At 46.2% G+C, this 20,929-nt stretch overlaps 1 protein-coding gene across 2 annotated transcripts in view; it reads left to right on the top strand.

The window, feature by feature from the left end:
- mmp28 (matrix metallopeptidase 28) overlaps positions 1-19,215 on the top strand; it is a 97,059-nt gene extending 77,844 nt beyond the window's left edge. Inside the window, exons 4-8 of one of the 2 annotated variants that reach the window (XM_068010098.1) lie at positions 589-810; positions 1,861-2,106; positions 12,374-12,523; positions 14,385-14,552; positions 17,079-19,215. In XM_068010098.1, coding sequence (XP_067866199.1) covers positions 589-810; positions 1,861-2,106; positions 12,374-12,523; positions 14,385-14,552; positions 17,079-17,482 — 1,190 coding nt within the window. In that variant the 3' untranslated portion in view covers positions 17,483-19,215. The remainder of the gene's footprint in view (positions 1-588; positions 811-1,860; positions 2,107-12,373; positions 12,524-14,384; positions 14,553-17,078) is intronic. The other variant, XM_068010099.1, reaches the window with a different exon arrangement.
- Positions 19,216-20,929: the final 1,714 nt, after the last annotated feature.

The raw sequence follows: 20,929 nt of genomic DNA, 5'->3' as shown, positions 1-20,929 counted from the left end.
AATAGATTCTAGCATTTTTCCAATGACTGATGAAAGGCTAACAGGTCTGTAATTCCCTGTTTTCTCTCTCCCTCCCTTCTTAAATAGTGGGGTGACATTTGCTACCTTCCAATCTGCAGGAACTGCTCCAGAATCTATAGAATTTTGGAAGATGATCACCAATGCATCCATTATCTCCATAGCTACCTCTTTCAACACTCTGGGATGTAGAATATCAGGTCCTGGGGACTTATCAACCTTCAGCCCCATTAATTTCTCCAATATAACCTTCTTACTAATACTAATTTCCTTCAATTCCTCATTTCCCCTAATCCCTTGGGTCTCTAATTCTGGGAGATTACTTGTATCTTCATCATATTCCTGTTCGTGGGAGCTTGCTGTACACAAATTGGCTGCGCTTTTGCTATGTTACAACAGGTGTTACAGAAATGCAAGTCTTTATATTCAAAGAAAGACTAGAGGTGTCCTTCAATCCAGGTGCTCATTTTGAAGCATTCTAAATGGTCACCTATGCGATGCGGTAACTGGCCGATGATTATCTGAGTAACCTCACACTAAGTGTCTCTGGCTTTGCTTGTTTCCCTTTAGGAGAGAAATGGTACAAGCACCACCTGACCTATAAGATCATAAACTGGCCCAGGTACCTGGAGCAAAACCGGGTGAAGATGGCGGTGAAAACGGCTTTCGAGCTATGGAGCAACGTATCGCCGCTGACCTTCTGGGAGGTGATGGACGGCCCTGCAGACATCCGTTTGGCCTTCTACCAGGGCGAACACAATGATGGAATTGGCAACGCTTTCGATGGACCAGGTGCTGACTGCTGTCTCATCGTAAGATTCTCATTTAACATGCAATCTTACTTCGTGTCCGGGTTCAGCTCATGAACCACAACCAGAATGGAGACGAGGAAAAATTTTTCACGCAGCCAGTTTCTATTATCTGCAATGCACTGCTTGAAAGGCTGGTGGAAGGAGCTTCAGCAGTAATTTTCAAAAGATAATTGGATAAATACTTGAGAAGGAAAAACATTGCAGGGCTCTGGGGAAAGGGCAGGATGAGTGGCACTAATTGGATAGCTCTTTCAAAGAACTGGCGCAGGTATGATGGGCCAAATGGCCTTCTGCTTATCCTTCAATTTGAACAGTTATTCCTTGCGTTTGTGTTTCTATTTGGAACCGTGAATTAGCTCGAAGCTGGTCCTGGTCTACTGCTGTAACTTCACTGTTAGTGCAGCTCAAACCTCGTTTACAGGCAATTCCTGGCATGTCTTCTAATCGGTTGTGGACAAAATCCATGTCTTTAACTGTGTGAAGGCCAAATGCTGACCCAATTGACTCGATCCCTTCATCCAACCCTGAGAGAACTTTCTTGATCTCCAGCATTAGAAAGATGGGATATCAGTAAGGCTTATCAGCAATATTCCTTCTAATTTCCTTGTGGAGTGCGCAGGCGATTTATTTAAGTGCACAGCCCCTTTAAATTTGTTTGCAAGGCCGTGCACATGCGGTAATTTACAGGGACCAACTTGTGCGCAATCTGCGTGGGGTCTTTCAAGATGCTACGCAGCTTAGAGGGAACATTGGTCAGCGGGAAGTCAAAAGTCTCTGGGAAGAATTGAGGAATAGAGTTGGGTGGCAGTAGCATACAGAGCTCCTGATAGCTATGCTAAAGTGATACAGGATTGCATTTTCCATCTGGGATTTATGTCTTCACAGTTTTGGGCCCGACAACATCTTGATTGATGCATTGTGGAATGTATGAATTCATTCATTATGTCATCTTATTTAACATTTGTATGGGAGTCTTTGGGTTCCTGGGAATTCTTCTCTGTCCTTAGGTTACTTTCCATGTCTGTTGCAGGTGGAGCCTTGGCCCATGCCTTCTTCCCCCGAAGAGGAGAAGCCCATTTTGACAATGACGAGAGGTGGTCTCTAAACCGGGGTAAAGGGAGGAATCTGTTCATCGTCACCGCCCACGAAATTGGCCACACGCTGGGCCTGGAGCACTCTCCTGTTAAAAATGCCTTAATGTCTCCATTTTACAAAAAGCTAGGCCGAGACTTCATCCTAAGATGGGATGACAAGATGGCCATTCAGAAGCTGTATGGTAATCCCAATATTCTGATGATGCATCTACTCTTCCTGTTCTGTTTGATTTCATCTTTAAAACTATCCAACACTAGGCAGTCAGGAAGTACTGGTGTTTGGTTTCTTTTAAAAACAAAGGTGATGGGTCAAGGTCCATAGTAGAAGACACCCAACATGATCATAAAGTGTAGGAGAGAGGTGAGTCAAGTCAGGAAGTCATGATCAGGTGATGACCTACAAACTACAGATTTTAGGAAGAGGGGAAGAGTGATGAAAGTGTAATTTCACAGTTTGAGGGTTAGGCAAGATGGTGAGGTTTGCACAATGAACTAGTGGGATAAGTTCAGAGAAGGAATGATCACAGTAGTGTCAAGAAATAGAGAGCCAAAAAGGGTTGTGATGAAGACAAGGAGGTTGGAGGCTAGAGTTGAGAGAAAATTGGAAAAAAGAAGTTTGGTCCAATATGTGAAAGCCCAGAGTTCAAATCCCAAGGCTTAAAAGAACAAATGATTTGTAGTTAAAGCCTCTGTGCCACCCAGTCAATTGAAGAGGGATGGGAAAGGTCAGTGGATCGTGGGAGGATAATTGAAAACATGAGCTTTGAAGCTGCTCTCAGAAATGTATTAAATTTTCCAGAGCAATGCAGTGGACCTTTAGCCAGTGTTAATCTGCTGTTGATTGGTAATAGAAGTCAGTCAGAGAGCAGAGATAGGAACAAGGAGATAATCAATGGTGAAGGGTAATGAGGCAGTTCTGCTGGGACCTGAGATTCATACTAAAGTAAATAGTGAGCAGGACTGAGTCATGTTAGTCCAGCCCAATGAACTGAAGGGAGTGTGCTCCTGACCTTTCCTATAGAAGCTCACTTTCCTGTCAGTCACCTTGAACATCCTTCATGTTTTTAGTTATTTCAGAGACAGTTTGATTTATCATAGGAAGTACAAGTTCCACACTGGATTAGGAGTGGTGGAAATAATTACCTTACAGATTTCTACCTGTTTAAATGCCTGACTATGAGGTGACAGGCTGCTCAGCAGGCTTCACACATAAGGGGCAGTATTTTATGTTGGCAACATGGGTTGCGGCCGCCAGCTGAAGAGCCAGCGAGAGCCCCGCGTTACAGCTTTGTGGGAATGCCCACTGCATCATGTGCCAATCAAGCACTTAACTGGGCAGCGGCAGGTCTTCCCCGTGATTATTGACCCTGGCAACGAAAGTCCCACCTGCTGAGAACTGCTGGCCAATCAGAGGCCAGCAGCTCCTTTATTCAGCAGTGCCACCACGGAGGTGATGGCTGCTGCCAGTAATGCACCCACCTGAGGCCTAGGATTGTCGAGGAACCCAGGCCACAGGTGAGTCATGCTGGGAGGGGTTTCTGGGGTGGGAGTCATGGGGAAGGGGCTGTAGGGGGGAGTCGGCAGCGAGGGCAGGGGTTGCCTATCAGCGGGTTTGCTTGTCATACTCCCTGTGTGTTGACAGGCCCACCCGCTGCTGGGCTAATACCAGCGGCGGTGTGATGAGGCCCTTAATTTGGCATTAATTGCCCACTTAAGGGCCTCAGTTGGTGGCAGGGTGGGAAGGCTGCCATGGGCCTTCCCGCCACCGACTTAATTGGGGTGGAGACGGGATGGTGGCAAATTCTCCACCTGCTACCATCCCGCTCAATTAAATGCTCTCCACCCCCCCCCCCCCCCCCCCCCCCCGCCTTCAAACTTGCTGTGGGGGAGAGCATTAAATCCAGCCCAAGAGGGGAGTTGTCCATTTGATTCAGTGATTATTGTTCACTGTCATATTACTGCTCTTATTGCTGAATGTGTGCATAATAGTATCATAAACTGGTCAAGAATGCCAGAGAGAGAGGCATTGTAAGGCACTAGCTTAGCTAAGACCTCAGGTAACCTAAACGCTGCAAAATATGAAGGTTTGTAAATGATACCTGGGCCAGTCTGACACAAACTGCTCCCATTTCCAACTAACCAAAATCAGCTTTGCATTGATAAGGAATCAGTATTAGTCTCGAGTATTGTTGTGCAAGCTCCAAGTGGTTCAAAATGAAGCCCAATGACATTTTAACTTGCTTTCTTTGATCACATGATCCTTACAGATGCAGATTTCTGTTTGGCCCAGTCTAATTCATCCATCCACAATGACCCTACTCTTCCAATTCTCCCCTCCACCCCATTGCAGCATCCAATTGGCTTGTACATGATTCCAGGATTTTTGTCTCTGCTACTCTATCTGGGTCTATTCCAGCCATGAATCACTCTGTGTGTGTGTGTGTAAAACACCTGCCATGTTTCCTAAATTTACTTTTTACTAGTTTGAACTTGTGTCCCTTGTTCTACCCTCACAATTTAATTGGAAGCAATATTCTGGATTTTACCTTTTCCAATCCCATAAATAAAGAACTTGTATTTGTGTAGTGCCTTTTCTGACTTCAGGATGCCCCAACCTGATTTACAGCCAGTGAAGTACTTTTGAAGTCTCTTCACTGTTGTAATGTAGGGAACCATCTTCTATGAGATCACTTCTCAGCCGTATTCTTCCCAGGTTGAACAAATTGACACCTGGAATTGCAGTGAAGGTTGTCCTCATCTCCTGCTGAAACTTTTCCAGGAGGTCAGTAACAGAAGCCCCAGAGAAACAGCACAGTTGCCGTGCCTGCCATTTCTCCAGGGGGTTCCATCAACATTACACTGGGAGATCGGAAAGCCAAGGAAATTCTATCCTGGATTTCTTCAGTCCTTCCTTATCCCAGGAAGCACTCCTTTATGTGGTTTGTGTACAATATTCTTTCTCTGGTTCCTTCACATATCAAAGATATTGAACCATGTGTGGAGAGGGGGAGGAGTTGCTTCTCACAGGTGAAAAAATACCCAAATACACTGTCTGCAGAGTGGTGCTCCAATGACTGCAGCCGATAAGAGTTCCAAAACAGTTTGCAAAACCCCTGGAATGCAGCTGATAATTACATTTTAATCTGCAGAACAACACTGGACTTCTAAACTACTGACGGCCCACCTGTAGAGGGTATGCTTAACCAGTGTTGGCTAGATTGACGATAAGAAGGACACACGACTGATTGGAGGACAAAAGAGTCTTGCTGAGGAGGAGCAAGCAATGTGAAGTGGTGCCAGTTTGTAGGAGAGGGAAGTGTTAATCCCATGTAGGCTAATTTAATCTTTCTGTATGCACAGCTGTGTACAGCATTTAATTTTTGAAAAAGCTCAGCAAAAATTGAACAATTTGTTTTTACTTTGATGTGGATCAACATGTGAACTTTAAACCCCAGCGTGGCTGCTTTCTGCCTCTCATGCCCTGTGCCAATGATGAAGTGGCACTGGTCAAATCTGTAAAGATGTCTAAATCTCCCCTTCCACCTCGCCTCCACCCATTCCACTGAAGGTAATCCCAAGCTTAACTGCAAATGTCGATGGGGAAAGGGGCAGGTGTTCATCTGGGATGTAAAAACTAAAACAATGACATTGGTGATAAGAAGAATTCTCTACAAGTTTAATCCCACTGCTAGAACTTCCTCAGTTGGCCACTAAGAGAGACTTATTTGGCAGTGGAACATCATGTAACAGGGAAATTGGACACCACCAGCCCATGACGTTTCATGTTGGGAGGAGGGGTAATCACACACTGCGATTATGAAATTTCCCGATTTGAGCCCAAGTGGAAAATCTCCATGTAAATTACCAACAACGTTTACGGAACAATTATTTTTTAAAAACTGCAAGGCACCATCTGGATTGGCCTCTGTGAATGGGCTACTGTCTCTTCAAGAATTCCAGACCTCAGCCAAATTCCAGGAGATTAGAGTTAAATTGCTTCGGTATTACTGAGTAAGATTGCAGATTAGACGGAGCTTCCGATAAGGCAGCTCAGTGCTGCAAATTCATGCAGTCTACGTGCTAATGACCTATGCATTATTCCCTAGGCTAGCAGACCTTCTTGCAAAAGCTTCCTAAAAGAAATAGGAACTGTTCGAAATTAGGTGCTAAAATAAGGCTGAGTGTTTAAGCATTCACGCTTGTGTTTGTCACTCTCTCAACAAGAGATCTGTTCGGGAGGCTGTGCAGACCCAGTGCACTCTGCTCCGGGGTGGTTCGATACAAATCTCCACGTGCTGAATTTCTCAATCCCTACCACCATCAGGAAGTGTTGGTTGTGAGCCAGGCGTTTCCTTACAGGAGAGTCAATACAACATGCAAGTGTGCACCTTTCAGTGTCAACTGTGGCTCAGTGGTAGCACTCTTCCCTCTAAGTCAGAAGTCATGGGTTCAACCCCGTTCCCCACCCCCACCCACTCCGGAGAGTTGAACACAAAATCTAGACTCACACTCCAGTGCAGTACCGAGAGAGTGCTTCACTGTCAGAAGTGCTGTCTTTGGGATGAAATGTTAAACTGAAGCCCTGCCTGCCCTCTCAGGTGGATGTAAGAGATCCCAGGGCATTAGTTGAAGAGGAGCAAGTGGCTTCTTCCTGGTGTCCTAGGCAATATTTATCCCTCATCTAAAATAGATTATCTAGTCATTTAACCCATTGCTGTCTGTGGGAGCTTGCTGTGCACAATTTGCCACATTTCCTACATTACAACAGTGATTACACACTGTTGTAAGTACAAAAGTACTTCATTGGCTCTGAATTTGGGACATCCTGAGGTCAGGAAAGGTGCTATATAAATGCAATTTCTTTCTTTATTTTAACCTAACTGTTGGCCAGAAACTGACCCGATCTATTTCTCTTTCTTTTTTCTTTATGTAAGATTTGTCTCAGTATCTGTACATCGTACTTCATCTTAGGGATCATCCACATATGTGTCTAGACTGAGACTTTCTGCTATTCAACTGCTAGGGCACCACCACAGAACCTTATTCTTGCTCAATTTGCACTTTTTGGCAAGGGGGTCACAGAATGGAAATCAGGAATGGGAATCCGATTGTGACTTATTCTCTATAAATAGAATCTTGTCAAACTCCGGCATCCTCTATCATGCTCACCTATCAACCTCCTCCTCGTTGATCTATACTAGCACCCCGTGCCCCAATACAATCATTTCACAATGCTCTCATCCGCAAGACCTTGGGATCACCCCACCCTAATTCGGCAATCTCTTATACCTTTATACCCCTCCCCCACTAAACTCTTCATTCCTGTGACCCTGGCTTTCTGTGGATACCCCTCTCGCCCCGCTTTGCCCAGTTAGTGGCAGAACCTTTGCCCATCCCAGCCTTTTGGATTTCTGAGGCATGACATTGGTGGGAAGAAGGGAGGAGTGAAATTATCAGGGTGGGAGCGTGGGGAAAACACTTTGTATTGACTGTAGGAATGGTGGGAAGGGGTTGAAGGGCAAAGGTAATGGAGTTGGGTTGGGTGGGGGGGGGGGGGGGGGGAGGAGTCCAGTGCTGGCGGCGGACACCGTTGTCGGGGACAGAGCAGCTGCCCTCCTGTGTCCCCTCCATTTAAATGAGCCCCCACGCGAAATAACACTGGGGCTCAGCGACAGTGCATTAGCACGGTAAGACCACCGAGATCAGAGCACGCCGCTGCGATTTGTGGTGGGCTCATAAAATTCAGCCTCTACTCTCTGGAACTCCCTGCCTTGATATATATGGTACTTGCATATTGTTAACTGAACATTAGATGCCCATTGTGGCATTTATCCTCCAAGATGCCTCTTGTTATGTTTTTGAGGGACTATGTTAGAGGGTCTAGGAAGAAAAGCAGGTAGTTATTTCCACACCAATTTTGAGTGTTTGTTTGGATTTAACCTCTCCTACTGTCTCTCTACTTTTTTTAAAAAAAACCTTCAAAGCCAATGCTTTTGCCCTTCCTAATATCTTCTTTTCTGCTTGGTATCCATTTTTGTTGCACCTTTTCATGAAATAGCCTGGGATTTTCTTTTGCGTTAAGGGTGTTACATGAATGCACATTGCCGTTCGTGTTTGCACTTCGTTTAGTTGGTCCTAAATGCAGATATTCGCTGCTTTCTTCCAAAACAGTCACAGAGGTAGTTTGAGTTCTGATGGATGGTCCCATCTCTCTCTGTCTCTTCCAGGCACTGCTTGACCTGTTGTGAAATTCCACCACTTTCTGTGTCTTTTTATTTCAGATTATCGGCTCTTGTTCTTTTCACCTTGAAGTCTGAAGTTTCTTAGACAGAGAAGGAAAGTTGCAAGTTTAAGGCAAAGCTGACTGGAGTATATTTTATTCCAACTAGATGTTAGCGAAGGGGTTAAAAGAATAACTTCCATCTTGTGGAGAAGATTTTCTAGTCTAATTAGGAAGAGCTAAACCATAAACATCCTAACGAGAAATCTGTGGCATTTTCTAGCGTAACCGATGCAATCTAGTCGGAGGCTGCAAGTCCCCGACCGGTCTGGCGCCTGTCGGCCTCTTTCCTTCTGGGACTGTGCTGTGGGGACTTGGGCTGTTATTGTTAACACAGCCCAATCACTGTTATCCAAACAGGCCTGGGGACAGCAACATGGTCTGGTTCATTGAGAGTTTGGATAAACAGTCGTGAACTAAAGTTTAATTGGGATACATTGAAAATTCCTCAATTACGTGGCCGCTTGGATAAAGCCATTTGGAGATGGGCAATATTGTAAGATAGGCCACATGAGCATGCCAACAGTAATTCTGGAGTAACCTCTTAATAAGCAACAAGCTGGTTTTACTTTCTTGCACTTACGAACTCTCTTATGCTGACTTCTTCTTGTTTTCACATGCGCTCCCTATCTCCGCTGCTCGTTACCAAGGGATGAATTTTCCCTGCGGGCTCCTGAACCCCGTCATCAGGCTCAGATGAAGGTCAGAAGCCTGCACTGTATGGGAAACTGTCACTCATTGTGATTCTCCCGGAGTGGCCAATTAATAGATAGAGGGTGGGCTCACAGTCCAATTAAGGAGGGCAGGCTGGTTCACAAAGCTGGAGAGCCAATCAGAGGCCTTCCAGCTTGAAAGGAGCAACAGGCTGGCTGCTGCCGGGGGGCCACCTCTAGGCAGCTAAACTAGTCCCGCCACCTGGAAAATCCCAGTCAGCCTCCTTTAGTTGTCCTTATGCGGCTGTTAACAAGCTGGACCTGATGCACCGCACCACCCCATAACATGCCTCCATGAAAATGGCCCGGGGACAGGATGAAGCCAGGGAACCAGCATGCAGGCTGGTGGTGCTTTTAGCGTCTGGCAACCGCCAATTTGGTCCCCAGCGGGGGCTAAAAATTAAGAGCACATGATTCTGTCTGTATCATTCTGTATAACTCTCTTGATGTCTCTGTATATGTGAGTATATTTCTTTTCCCCTTGGTCTTTTGGCTTCTCTCTCTCATTCTGTCTTGCTGTGTGTCACACTTTCTGCCTCTCTGCAAATCTCTGCCTCTATCTTGCTGTCTCTCTCTCTCTCTCCATCTGTCATTGTCTCTCTCTCTCATTCTCTCTCTACTTCTCTTGCTATGTGAGTCTTTCTCTGCCTCATATCTCTCTCATTGATTGTACTTTGGCCCCAGTATCAGTTAAGTTTGTCTTTCACAATTTTCATTTTTTTTTTACAAAAATTGACCTTCTGTAATATACGGAATTAAACGACGAATGTAAAAGTGGTCATGTTACACACACACACTTTCTCTCACAGATACACACACACCAGATGCTGCATGAATGGTGATATTGTATTGGCTACAGCATTTAGACAGAATTCAAACATTGTTCCTTATTTTAAATATACCAAGTTTAAACATGACGATAAACAGTTGCGATCCAATGTGGGTTATCCACAGCGAAAGGTCAATCTTCAAACCAATTTATTCCATTTGTTGCCTGACACTGGTGGAGGTGCAGTAAAGCACAGATGGAGAGGGACAGATTAGTAAAATATTGGGTTGACTAAAGCCTGCAGATCTCGGAAACAAAACATCAGCATCTCGAAGGCTGACACAACAGATGGTCATAGAGAGTTATGAGACAGCTAAAGAATTTCAGGAGGGGGTGGCAGGTCACATTCCTAAACCACGAGAAGCTTCATAAATGTCATCTGAGAGAGTGTGTCCCCTTTTCAAATACCCTGTGATAATTCCAGTGGTAGCACAACCCACGCTACATAAATGCAAGTGCTTTTAAAACTGTCATTCTTGCTCTGTACAAATTTAATACTTAAAAGTCTAGTCAGTATGATAGTGCCACTAGCCTTCTCGAGTGTTCTTGATATATCAAACAGCGGGAGCATGGAGGCAGGTCATGGGAGAAGGGATGTCAGTGATAGAACTGCTAATAATTTGGCCGCCAACGTTGGTAACCCTAACTCCCGCAGAATTATGGTGACAGACCGGGAACAGCTCCGAGAAAATTTTTCCAAGTTGCCCAGACCTAAATCTGACCATGGCTGGGTCTCCAGGGCATTTGGACCTCTCGCTCCCACACCTCCTCATCACTAACCTCTCCCCACCCCCACCCCTCCTCATCACTACCCTCTCCCCACCCCCACCCCTCCTCATCACTACCCTCTCCCCACCCCTCATTTAGTCTGGCTCCAGTTTATTCAATGCTATATGTTATAAGTTTCTGGTTAAATCTGACTGTTTAATGCTCCCACTTCAGAGTTCCACAGGACCAGGATGCACACTGGGGATTTGGGGGCAAAGGTCAGCGTGTCCAAGACCCGCGAGATTCCTGAATTGATCAAGCTGACCACTTGTGCATTCCCATCACGTCGACTCCTGCAATGACAGCACTAGTTCCTAATCGTTGCCCCATGGCTCATCAGTTAGCGCTCTTGCCTCTGGGCCAGAAACTTGAACCCACAATCTAGGCTGAACACTCCAGTGCAGTACTGAGGGAGTACTGTACTGTCGGAGGTGCCATCTTTCAGATGAAACTTAAATAGAGGCCCTGTCTGCCCCCTCAGACAGATGTAAAGGGTCTCATGAAACTATTCCAAGAAGAGCAGAGGAGTTCTCCCCAGTGTCCTAGCCAACATTTACCCCCCAACCACATCACTAAAACAGATTATCAGGTTATCACATTGCTGTCTATGGGAGCTTGCTGTGTGCACATTTGCTGCTGTGCTTCCTCCATTACAACAGTGACTACACTTCAATGACTGTAAAGTGCTTTAGGAAGTCATGAGGTTGTGCAAGGCACTATATAAATGCAGGGCCTTTATTTCTTTGCATTCTGACCAAGCAGGCACCAGCTATGGGTTGGTTCGTTGTGATAGATTTAAACGTTTTTTTGTATAGTCCTTCTGGTTTTTAAATTTCTGACAGTACATCGATCAGAAAAAGCAATACTTAACATTAAAAAGGTAAGAAAGATCCTAGTTGGCATGTGCACTGCCCAGGGAGGACAAGCTATGTAGGCTAGGAAAAGCCAAGTTTGGTCCCCTGTCTCTGCTGTGTGAGCTGATCTAAGCTGCAGCAGTGCTACAATTGGACCCTTGGAAGGAAGGACTCTTAGATCTTCGGAATAGGGAAGGTTAAAATTAGCCATCACTCTTGGTTCTAACGCTATCATAGAACTAGATAGGAATTATAGCACAGAGACTGGCTGTTCGACCCAACCAGTCCCTGTTGGTGTTAATCTCTTATGTCTGCTCTAGTTTCAAATTCACTTCTCTTTTTCCTTAACCCACCTGTCTAACCTGACCGGATCTCTGCTTCAATTAACTGTACTCCACAGTCTCACAACCCTCTGTGTAAAAAGAAATTTCTCCTATTCTTTGGCCTAAATCATTTAGATTTAATCTTCTATCTATATCCTGTTCTTCTAGACCTCTCAATCACTGGAAGTGGTCTGTTTCTATCTATTCTGTCCCATCCCTTCATGTCTGTTCTATGCTACTCACGTGGACCCCAGGCATGGAGAAAATTAGCTGTGGGCGTGGCGCTCACCATGCCCGAATAGCCTGCCGACTCCCATGGTCTGCATTGAACAACGACGACTTTGGCAAGGTATTGGAGGGTACAACAGCACCTGCAGCTCAGGATAATCCAGTATCTTCCAAACAAGGAGGATCACTCAGGGGAAGGAAAGGGAAGGGAAGAAGGAAGGAAGGAAGGAAGTAAGTGAGATATTTTCTAAATTGCCTGTGCTGCTCCAGGGGTGAAAGCTAATTTTTCTCACCAAGCCGTTTATGTTGAGCAGACTTGTCACGGTTGTGTGGGATAATGAGGTGTTCCAGTCGCTGCCTTCGTTCATGCTCAGTTCACAAAACCACAGCCGGGAATTCCCCTGAGCCAAGTGTGGAATGAAAAGCCTCACCAGATCTTGCCTCTCTGTTCCAGGGGAACCACTCCATGTGCCAGTGCTACAGCTGCCAGCAGAATTGTTGACTTCCTTTCAGAACCCCGCGGAGCACGTTAACATTGGAGTCCCATCGGACAGCCGTCTGCGGCCTTCCTACTGCCAGACCCATTTCGACACCCTGACCAAGGGTAAGAGTTTACCTTTAATGGGCCTCTGCGGCCTCTCTGTCAGGGTTCCGGCTTCCCCGCAGCTTGCCTGAATATTTCTTAGATTTAAAATGAACTGGATATCAAAAGTCTGCGCATTGAATAGAGAAGCGCCTGCCCCACACAACCCATTGTCTCCTGTGGTAGCAACAGTTATGGGAAAGAAAGGAACTTTCATTGATACATAAGCAAAAAGAAAATGCTGGAGACCCTGAGCGGGTCACGCAGCATCTGTGCGGAGAACAGAAGGTATTACACATTATTTCCAAACACAGTCACACTCACAGGGTGGTATTTGATGGAGGTCTCAGCCACCGGCCGAGTGGACAGTGGTGGGCCTTCCCTAGGATTCAAGGCCCCAGTGACATAATCCCGCCCACTGAGAGCTGCCAGCCAATCAGAGGCCAGCAGCTCTTTTACTCTGCAGCATCATTGGGAAGGCAGTGGCTGCTGCTGGTAATGCACCCAGCTGAGGCCCAGGTTTGTCGCTGGGCCCAGACCACAGGTGAATGAAGGTGGGAGGGGCTTTGTGGTCACGGGGGAGGGGGATTAGGGAACTCAGCAGCAAGGGCATGGGGGGGGGTGGTGTGTGTGGTGGGGGAGACGTGGTGTGGCTGTCTATGGGTCCCTTCCTTGTGCTGGCTCCCTCATTCAGGCACCAAGTGCCTTTTAATGAGGGACCCTCCCTGGGAGCCAGCAAGCAACCTAAATGGGTTTGCTCATCGTACTCTTCGCATGGTGACAGGCCCTCCCGCCACTGGGCTAATAACGGCGGCAGTGGGAAGAGGCCCTTAATTGGGTGTTAATTGCCCGCTTAAGGGCTTCAGTTGGTGGCAGGGCAGGGAGGTCATCCACGGACTTAATTGGGGTGGAGTCAGGAAGGTGGCGGGGCGCCCACCCGCCACCATATTGCCCGATTAAATGCTCTCCCTACCTCCAAACTTACTGTGGGAGAGAATATTAAATCCAGCCCACGCACACACCAAACACACACATACACACAAGTACACACAGAGCACATGTACTCAAACCAAACATACACATATACTCTCACACCACAGACCCACACGGCAATGTGGAGCAGGTCAACGCTGAAAGGCCTTGACTTTCCCTGGGGATCGTCCAATCTCCCACCATAACCTCAGCGGAAACATTGGCACAATGGCATAAATGACATTTTAACCATTTTACACTGTTCTTCTGGGCTGCTGGGCTGTGTTGTGCTGTGGGGGGCCCAGTTGGTATCATTCTCAGAGTCAGAAGATTGTGGGTTCAAGTTCCTCTCCAGATACTTGACGACTTAATCTAGGCTAACACGCCAGCACCAGTACTGAGGGAGTGCTGCACTGTCAGAGATGTTGTCTTTCTGATGAGGTGTTAAACTGAGGTTCCATCTGTCTTCCCAAGGGATTGTAAAAGATACCAGGGTATTATTCAAATTAGAATTCTGGCCAATATTTATCCCTCAACCAACACCTAAAAACAAATGGTCTGGTTGGTATCACAAAGCTGGTGGTGGGAGCTTGCTGTACACAAATTAGCTGTCATTCCAACAGTGATTACACTTCAAAAGTGCATAATTGGCTGTAAAGAGCTTTGGGATGTCCTGAGGTTGTCAAAGGTGCGGTAGAAATGCAAGCCTTTTGTTTTCTTACTTTCTCCCAGTGGAAAGTCCAGTCAAAAGTCCCTAAAACGTTGTTGGTGGGTAAACCTATAGTGGCCCAGAATGTGCCCGAGCAGGGAACCAGAGCTTCTCGGGATACTGAAATAACTGCAAATGTGAACTACAAAGTCTCCATGGAGCTACAATGTTTTGAATATGCTTCTGTTTTCCCTTACACAGATTTAAAGCAAAATATTTACATTTTCCGTGGAGCTGACTACTGGAAGCTCTCAAAGGATGGGAATATAAAAGGACCCCTGTCACTGCAGAAGAGCTGGCCAGAACTGCCCGCGGCTATTGAGGCAGCAGCGGTGTCGGCTAAGGAAGGAAAATTCTACTTTTTTAGAGGTAAAGGGATTCCAGTACAATAAGAAACAGTTAATGGCCCATTTTTAAATTATCCTGAAGTGATATTGGATTTCTGAGATATTGCTAGAGGTCACGTGATCACAGTTACTGCAAACAGTCCAGATGTTGACTAGGCTCAGCCAATCCGTGACCACCTCCATTTCTAGTTTGGATCGCACTCTCTTCCTATCACCTTCCACAGCAGGAACATAAATTCCTGGGCACTGACACTAATAAATTCTCTTGGCACCATCTGACTGACCACACTATCCTTCTCCACCCCTCTGCTTCCATCCCCTCGCTTTCTCCTCCTCTAGCTCTCCTCCTCCAGCTTGCCTCCTCCAGCTCTGTTGTACTGCATTCTCATGGTATGATTCCTATCTATCTCACCAAAGCTGGCATACTATTTGACATTCCAATGAATGTGATCCCTTACCATTCAAGCGAGGGTCCAAGGAACAGATTACTGCTCCTTTTAAGTCATTAGATCTGCTTGTCCCCAATAAGTGTCTCACGGAGCTGTGACGTTTCCTGTCTGAGGTGGCACAGTGGCGCAGTGGTTAGCACCGCAGCCTCATAGCTCCAGGGACCCGGGTTCGATTCCGGGTACTGCCTGTGTGGAGTTTGCAAGTTCTCCCTGTGTCTGCGTGGGTTTTCTCCGGGTGCTCCGGTTTCCTCCCACAAGCCAAAAAGACTTGCAGGTTGATAGGTAAATTGGCCATTATAAATTGTCACTAGTATACTGTCACTGGTAGGGAAATATAGGGACAGGTGGGGATGTTTGGTAGGAATATGGGATTAGTGTAGGATTAGTATAAATGGGTGGTTGATGTTCGGCACAGACTCGGTGGGCCGAAGGGCCTGTTTCAGTGCTGTATCTCTAATCTAATCTAAAAAGAAAAAAATGATTTGCATGGATGGTGTATTTGGGCCCATCTCTGGCTGCTATTGAGCTGGTCAAGTGTCAGAATCCTTCCCAGCCCTGGGTTTCAGCAGTAGCTCAGTAACCAAATGCACTGCCAGCTGTGTTACTGAGCCGACATGCCAGGAAGGCCTTGGGTTCAATGCCGGGTCCATGCCCGGTTAGCTGATCTCAGCCAGGGCACAGCTTGGCTCAGTTTCTGTGGATTGGGGAAGGGAAGAACTCAGGCTGGGCCCCCACTCCTGATTTTTACACAGCAGCCCGGGGCCGTCTGCGGATTCTTACTGAAGACAGGGTTGTGTTCGACTGTGATGCTCTCCACTTTCAAATAGCTTGCCAGCTCACATTATCTGGTAATATGACCCCTTGAGGCAGGCAGTGGAAGTTCATGGGACAGTGGGTGAGATTATGTCAAAGTGATGGAGGTCCCCTTGGGATGGTTTTCGAGTGGCCAGCCGCTCTGGCAGGAGGCGGGACTTGCCCCGCAATATTGCCAGGAAGAGGCAATTTAGAGCCAACAGGCTGGGGAGGTGGCCAATTAGGAAAGGCAGGTGGGCCTTCCATGCTGCCAGCCCCCAGTCAGAGGGCCTGGAGCCTCAGCAGCAGCCACCTCTCTCAATGGTCCCAACCCGGTTCCCTGGCATTTTACCGGTACACCTCCCCCTCGCCTCTATTTTCACCACCCTGAGGCCAGTCAAATTCCACCCTGTGTCTTCAGAAAAGAAGGGAGATTATTAAGGAGAAAACTCGGTTTCATCCTGATTTGAAGGCTAACGTTTCTTAGTGAATTGTGGGGACTCGATGTGTCAGACAATTCCTTTGAAAACAGCCTAGGTGTCGACAGCCCTTTCATGATTTACTGTTCCTGAACCTGATCCATTTCTGACGGAGTTCGATGTGCTCGAGATTTACGAAAGGTAGATCAAGTGGGAGATGAGAAAGACTGATGGGGAACAACACCACCAACAAGTTACATTTATATACTGGCTTTAGCTCTATTAAACGTTTAGTGGAGTTTCACAGGAGTGATTATCAAACAAAATTTGACAGCAAATCCTCTAAGGAGCTATTAGGACAGGTGACCAAAAGCTTGGTAAAAGAGGTAGGTTTTAAGGAAGAGAGAGAAGTATTGAGGCAGAAGAGAGATTTAGGGAGGCAATTCCAGAGCTTAGGGCCCTGGCAGCTGAAAGCAGGCCTGTGAATGCAGGTATGAAGGAAATCAGGGATGCACCAGGGGCCAGAATTGAAGGAGTGCAGAGGTCTGGGAAGCTTGTAGGACCAGTGGCAGTTACAGAGGTCAGGAGGAATGAAGCCATGGAGGGCTTTTAACACAGGATGAGAATTTTTAAATCGAGCTGTTGCTCGACTGGGAGCCAGTGTAGGTCAATGAGCAGGATTGATGGGTAAAGAGAAGTTGGATGTGAGTCAGGGTACAGACAGCAAAATTTCAGATGAGCCCCAGTTTGAAAAGGGTGAAAGATGCGAGTGCGTCTAGGAGAGTGTTGGAACAATCTCTGGGTCTTTAAGCAAACTCTTGCACAATGTTTCCCCCTGCTGTTGTAATAGGTAAGAACAGTCTAATGAGCCACTTTCTATTAAACCAGGGGGCCGTTGCTGGAGATACACAGAAAACCAGCTAGACGAGGGCTTCCCAATGAAGGTTAAGGTCATGGGCCTGCCTCGCCACCCAGATGCCGCCTTCTACTTCCGCCCGCTGAGTCACGTGGTGATCTTCAAAGGGTCAAAGTACTATGTCTTAAATGAAGACCTGATGCAGGTGGAGCAGTACTACCCTAGAACGCTTAGCGATTGGAAAGGGGTTCCAGTTGGCATCAATGGAGTCTTCACTTGGAACGATAAGTGGACCTATTTCTTCAAAGATGAGACCTTTTGGAAATTTGACAACAGCAGACTGAAGGTGCTGCACCAGGGCAAGTGGGCAGAGGAACTGGAATGGACTGGCTGTTGTTCCAGGAACAATACAAACACTGGTCACCTGCTGACGTGACCCAAGGAGAACGAGTCCCAGCAGAACTTGGAAATTAAATGCAATTCTCTTCTGAATTCCTGCCTGTTCTCATTTTCAGAGAAGTGGAGTTTCCTGTCCAGTCGTCTCGCGAAAATTGGAGTCTGGAGCTCAATGCCCAACGCAAAGAGAGAACAGAAACAAGGAAAGGGTATACAGTAACCCCACACACAGGGATAGAGTTCATAATACCCGAAACACAATGATAGAGCATTGAGTATCTTAATCATATGGGTAGGTTTAAAGTAACCCAGTGATAGGATATCTGATTTCCCTGATACAGTATTCAAAAATGGGCATAGAGTATACAATACCCCATACGCAACGAAAGAGTGTGGCGTACCCCATACGCAACGAAAGAGTGTGGCGTACCCCATACGCAACGAAAGAGTGTGGCGTACCCCATACGCAACGATAGAGTGTGGCGTACCCCATACGCAACGATAGAGTGTGGCGTACCCCATACGCAACGATAGAGTGTGGCGTACCCCATACGCAACGATAGAGTGTGGCGTACCCCATACGCAACGATAGAGTGTGGCGTACCCCATACGCAACGATAGAGTGTGGCGTACCCCATACGCAACGATAGAGTACCCTATACACAGGGATTGGTTATTGTTGTTCTAGCCATAGTCCCAAAGGTCCATAGTCATTTCTCCCCATTAGAAGGGGATAGCTGGTAATGTCTAACTTGAGGGGCACCACTCCATAAATATAGGACAGGTGAGGAGGCAGGCCTCCATAACCTACTACAGCCAGTAAGGGGATTGAACCCACGTTGGTATCTTTCTGCATCAGAATCTAGCTCTCTAGCCAACTGAGCTAACCAACCCCCCAACAGGGATTGGTTATACATCACCTCGAATTCAGGTATAGGGTATACATTACCCAAAACACAATGATAGAATAGACAGGAGCCCAGACACAGGGTGATGGAATACATTACCCCAAGCACCCTTCTGAGTGTCGAAACAGCTTTGTGTCCTGAAGTTATTGCCTAACAGAGTGTGGATGGCAAGACTGGCACAGAACAACTGTCAGGACGTATAAAAAGTTTAAAAACCATCTAGAAACAATTCACTACTTACTGGAGTGAGACTCCACAGTCTCATTGTCCCCTTTCTGCCGCCTTGATTGAGTGGCATGTGACAACCTTAAATCACATTGATACCAGAGTCCTCCACGATATTAATTACCAGCCCTAAATAGGAATAATTCCAAATAAAATAGTAACTCCAGCAATATGATCATTGCCATTCAGCCTCATGGTGAGAAGGGACTTCTGTCAGCTTTGATGAGACTAACAGGGGAGATGTGCAAATTAATCGGCTATTTGCGGAGGATTGGAACTCATGGCTTATCTCTTTCCCTCCGCAAATGACTGTTTTTCTTTTACAAATTAATAATGGCGAGTGTCGTTATTGCATAATTAGAATGACATGACTTTTCAGCAATTTCTGGCCCATTGGGGTGCTTTTCAGAGATTGAAGTTGAAGTATATTGTTGGCGCTTTGCAAAGAGTGTTCTAGCCTCTGTCAGATCCATATTATTAGTTGAGCATGGAGTACTTGATGCTGACAGTGGATGCAAAAGGTGGAAGACCATTCGATTCCTGCTCACTGATATCTTTCATCTTGATTGAGTGATTAAAGAATATAGATATCCTGTAAAAAATCTTATGTTGCAGTTGAAAGCTCCCAGAACACCACAAATAAAACTTCTGCTGCTGCAATTCTCAGGGTTAAGGTTGATTTACTTGAGCAGAAGTCAGGGCAAGACTGTGCTTAACACACCGCCACGTTGTGGGGTGAACAGCAATCCACTGATCTGAGTGAATATAAGCATGTCATGGGCCAAGAGGTAAAGTTACAAGAATGTCACCCTCTGAGGTAGTTCCCAGTCCTTTCAAAACAAATCCAGGGGATGGGACAGGAAAATGGAAGTTGCATTTTGACTGGTCTCATTGGTAATTGTTTAAAATGACTTATCCATGTGCACCATCATCGGTTATTGTTTAAACCAGCTTTTACTTTGTATCCTATCTTTTTTTTTATTTGTATGACAGTTTAACGGTAACCTTCTGAGTTTGCCGACACAGACCATGATATTCCAATATGGCGGAGGCCTTCCCCCGCTCCTTGGCCACACTCTGGATTCACCCTCTCTGTGTTGCCATGGAGACGCCAGCTCTGGTTGGACGGATTCCTGGAGGTTTCATCACATGACTTCCGGTCTCCAACAACTACGGCCCCACATTCTTGCCATTGGCAACCGAACCCACCTGTCCTCCTTCAGTGGCCAATTGGAAATCGAATAGCCTCTTGGATGCTTCTTGACTATCAGCAAACATCTAATAAGCAAAAATGTTTAAAGAAATGGAGGCAAAAAAATCACATTTTATTCCATGCCCAGATTTTTTTTTTTTGCCAGGGTTGGTTGCAGCAGTAACCTGGAGATTAATCTCAGTTTTGGCAGATTCCAGGGCAATCGTGGAAGGTTGGCGACCCTAAGCTCAGGAAATGTAATGGAGTGCTGGTTTAGTCATGTGACACTTTTACGCAACCAAAGTTTTTAAGAGTCTGTGTATTTTTCATTAATCATTTTGAACTGTAATTAAACCAAAGGGTGCAATTTCTTCCCTTTGTTAAACAGTGGGGCCACCATCCAATCCATGAGCACCAGAACCTCACTGAGCAAATCGCTCAAATGCGATCTCCCTCCTTTCCCTACCTTTGACTCCCACATCACCATCGACCTTAAGTGCACCAATCTCAGGTAACCCCATTTTACTTCTGGTCAAGTGATTTTAATTATGCACCTACTCTAATACTCGGACCATGGCATTGTCCATTCAGCTCAGCAGCCATCTCTTTTCCTTCTGTCCAGCCTGCCCTGCCAATTCCCTCAATGGGCCGATATATTCCATTGTTTTCTGTTGTCAAAGCCTCGATTTTTCCTCATGTTCAGATTGCCACCATGTTGACTACTCAATTCCAGACACCCAGCTGTGTGTGTCTCCTTCAGGAAACCGCGGCGTGTTTTCATCCAGCTTATCTAATTAGCAGTCTATGTTCCGCAATCTTATTCAAAAACAATGGTGCCCCTCCTGCTCGATGCCATACTGGCCTGGGACACAATGCGAAATTAAGTTAAAATGGCATCAGAGTCCTAACTGCACCAGAGGACCATGACCATTGCATTTTAGCGATGCCTTCACTTGCTGGGAGCAAGGGCCTTCATTGCTGCCTAAAATGTACCATTAAACTGGTGGGCACTGGATAAGGTGAGTAGCACACTGCCCAGTTTAACCCCCATACACCCTGTTCTCTACAGGCACAAGTGGGGTTAAAATCAGATGTGTCATACAACTAAATAAAGCCCATCATCACTATTGCAGTTGTTCACTCTGCTTGTTTCAAACACTAT

The sequence above is a fragment of the Heterodontus francisci genome, chromosome 30 (assembly GCF_036365525.1).
Source record: "Heterodontus francisci isolate sHetFra1 chromosome 30, sHetFra1.hap1, whole genome shotgun sequence".
Taxonomy (NCBI): Eukaryota; Metazoa; Chordata; class Chondrichthyes; order Heterodontiformes; family Heterodontidae; genus Heterodontus; species Heterodontus francisci.
The sequence above is the reverse complement of the archived record's forward strand: the minus strand, read 5'-3'. Positions and strand labels throughout refer to the sequence as shown.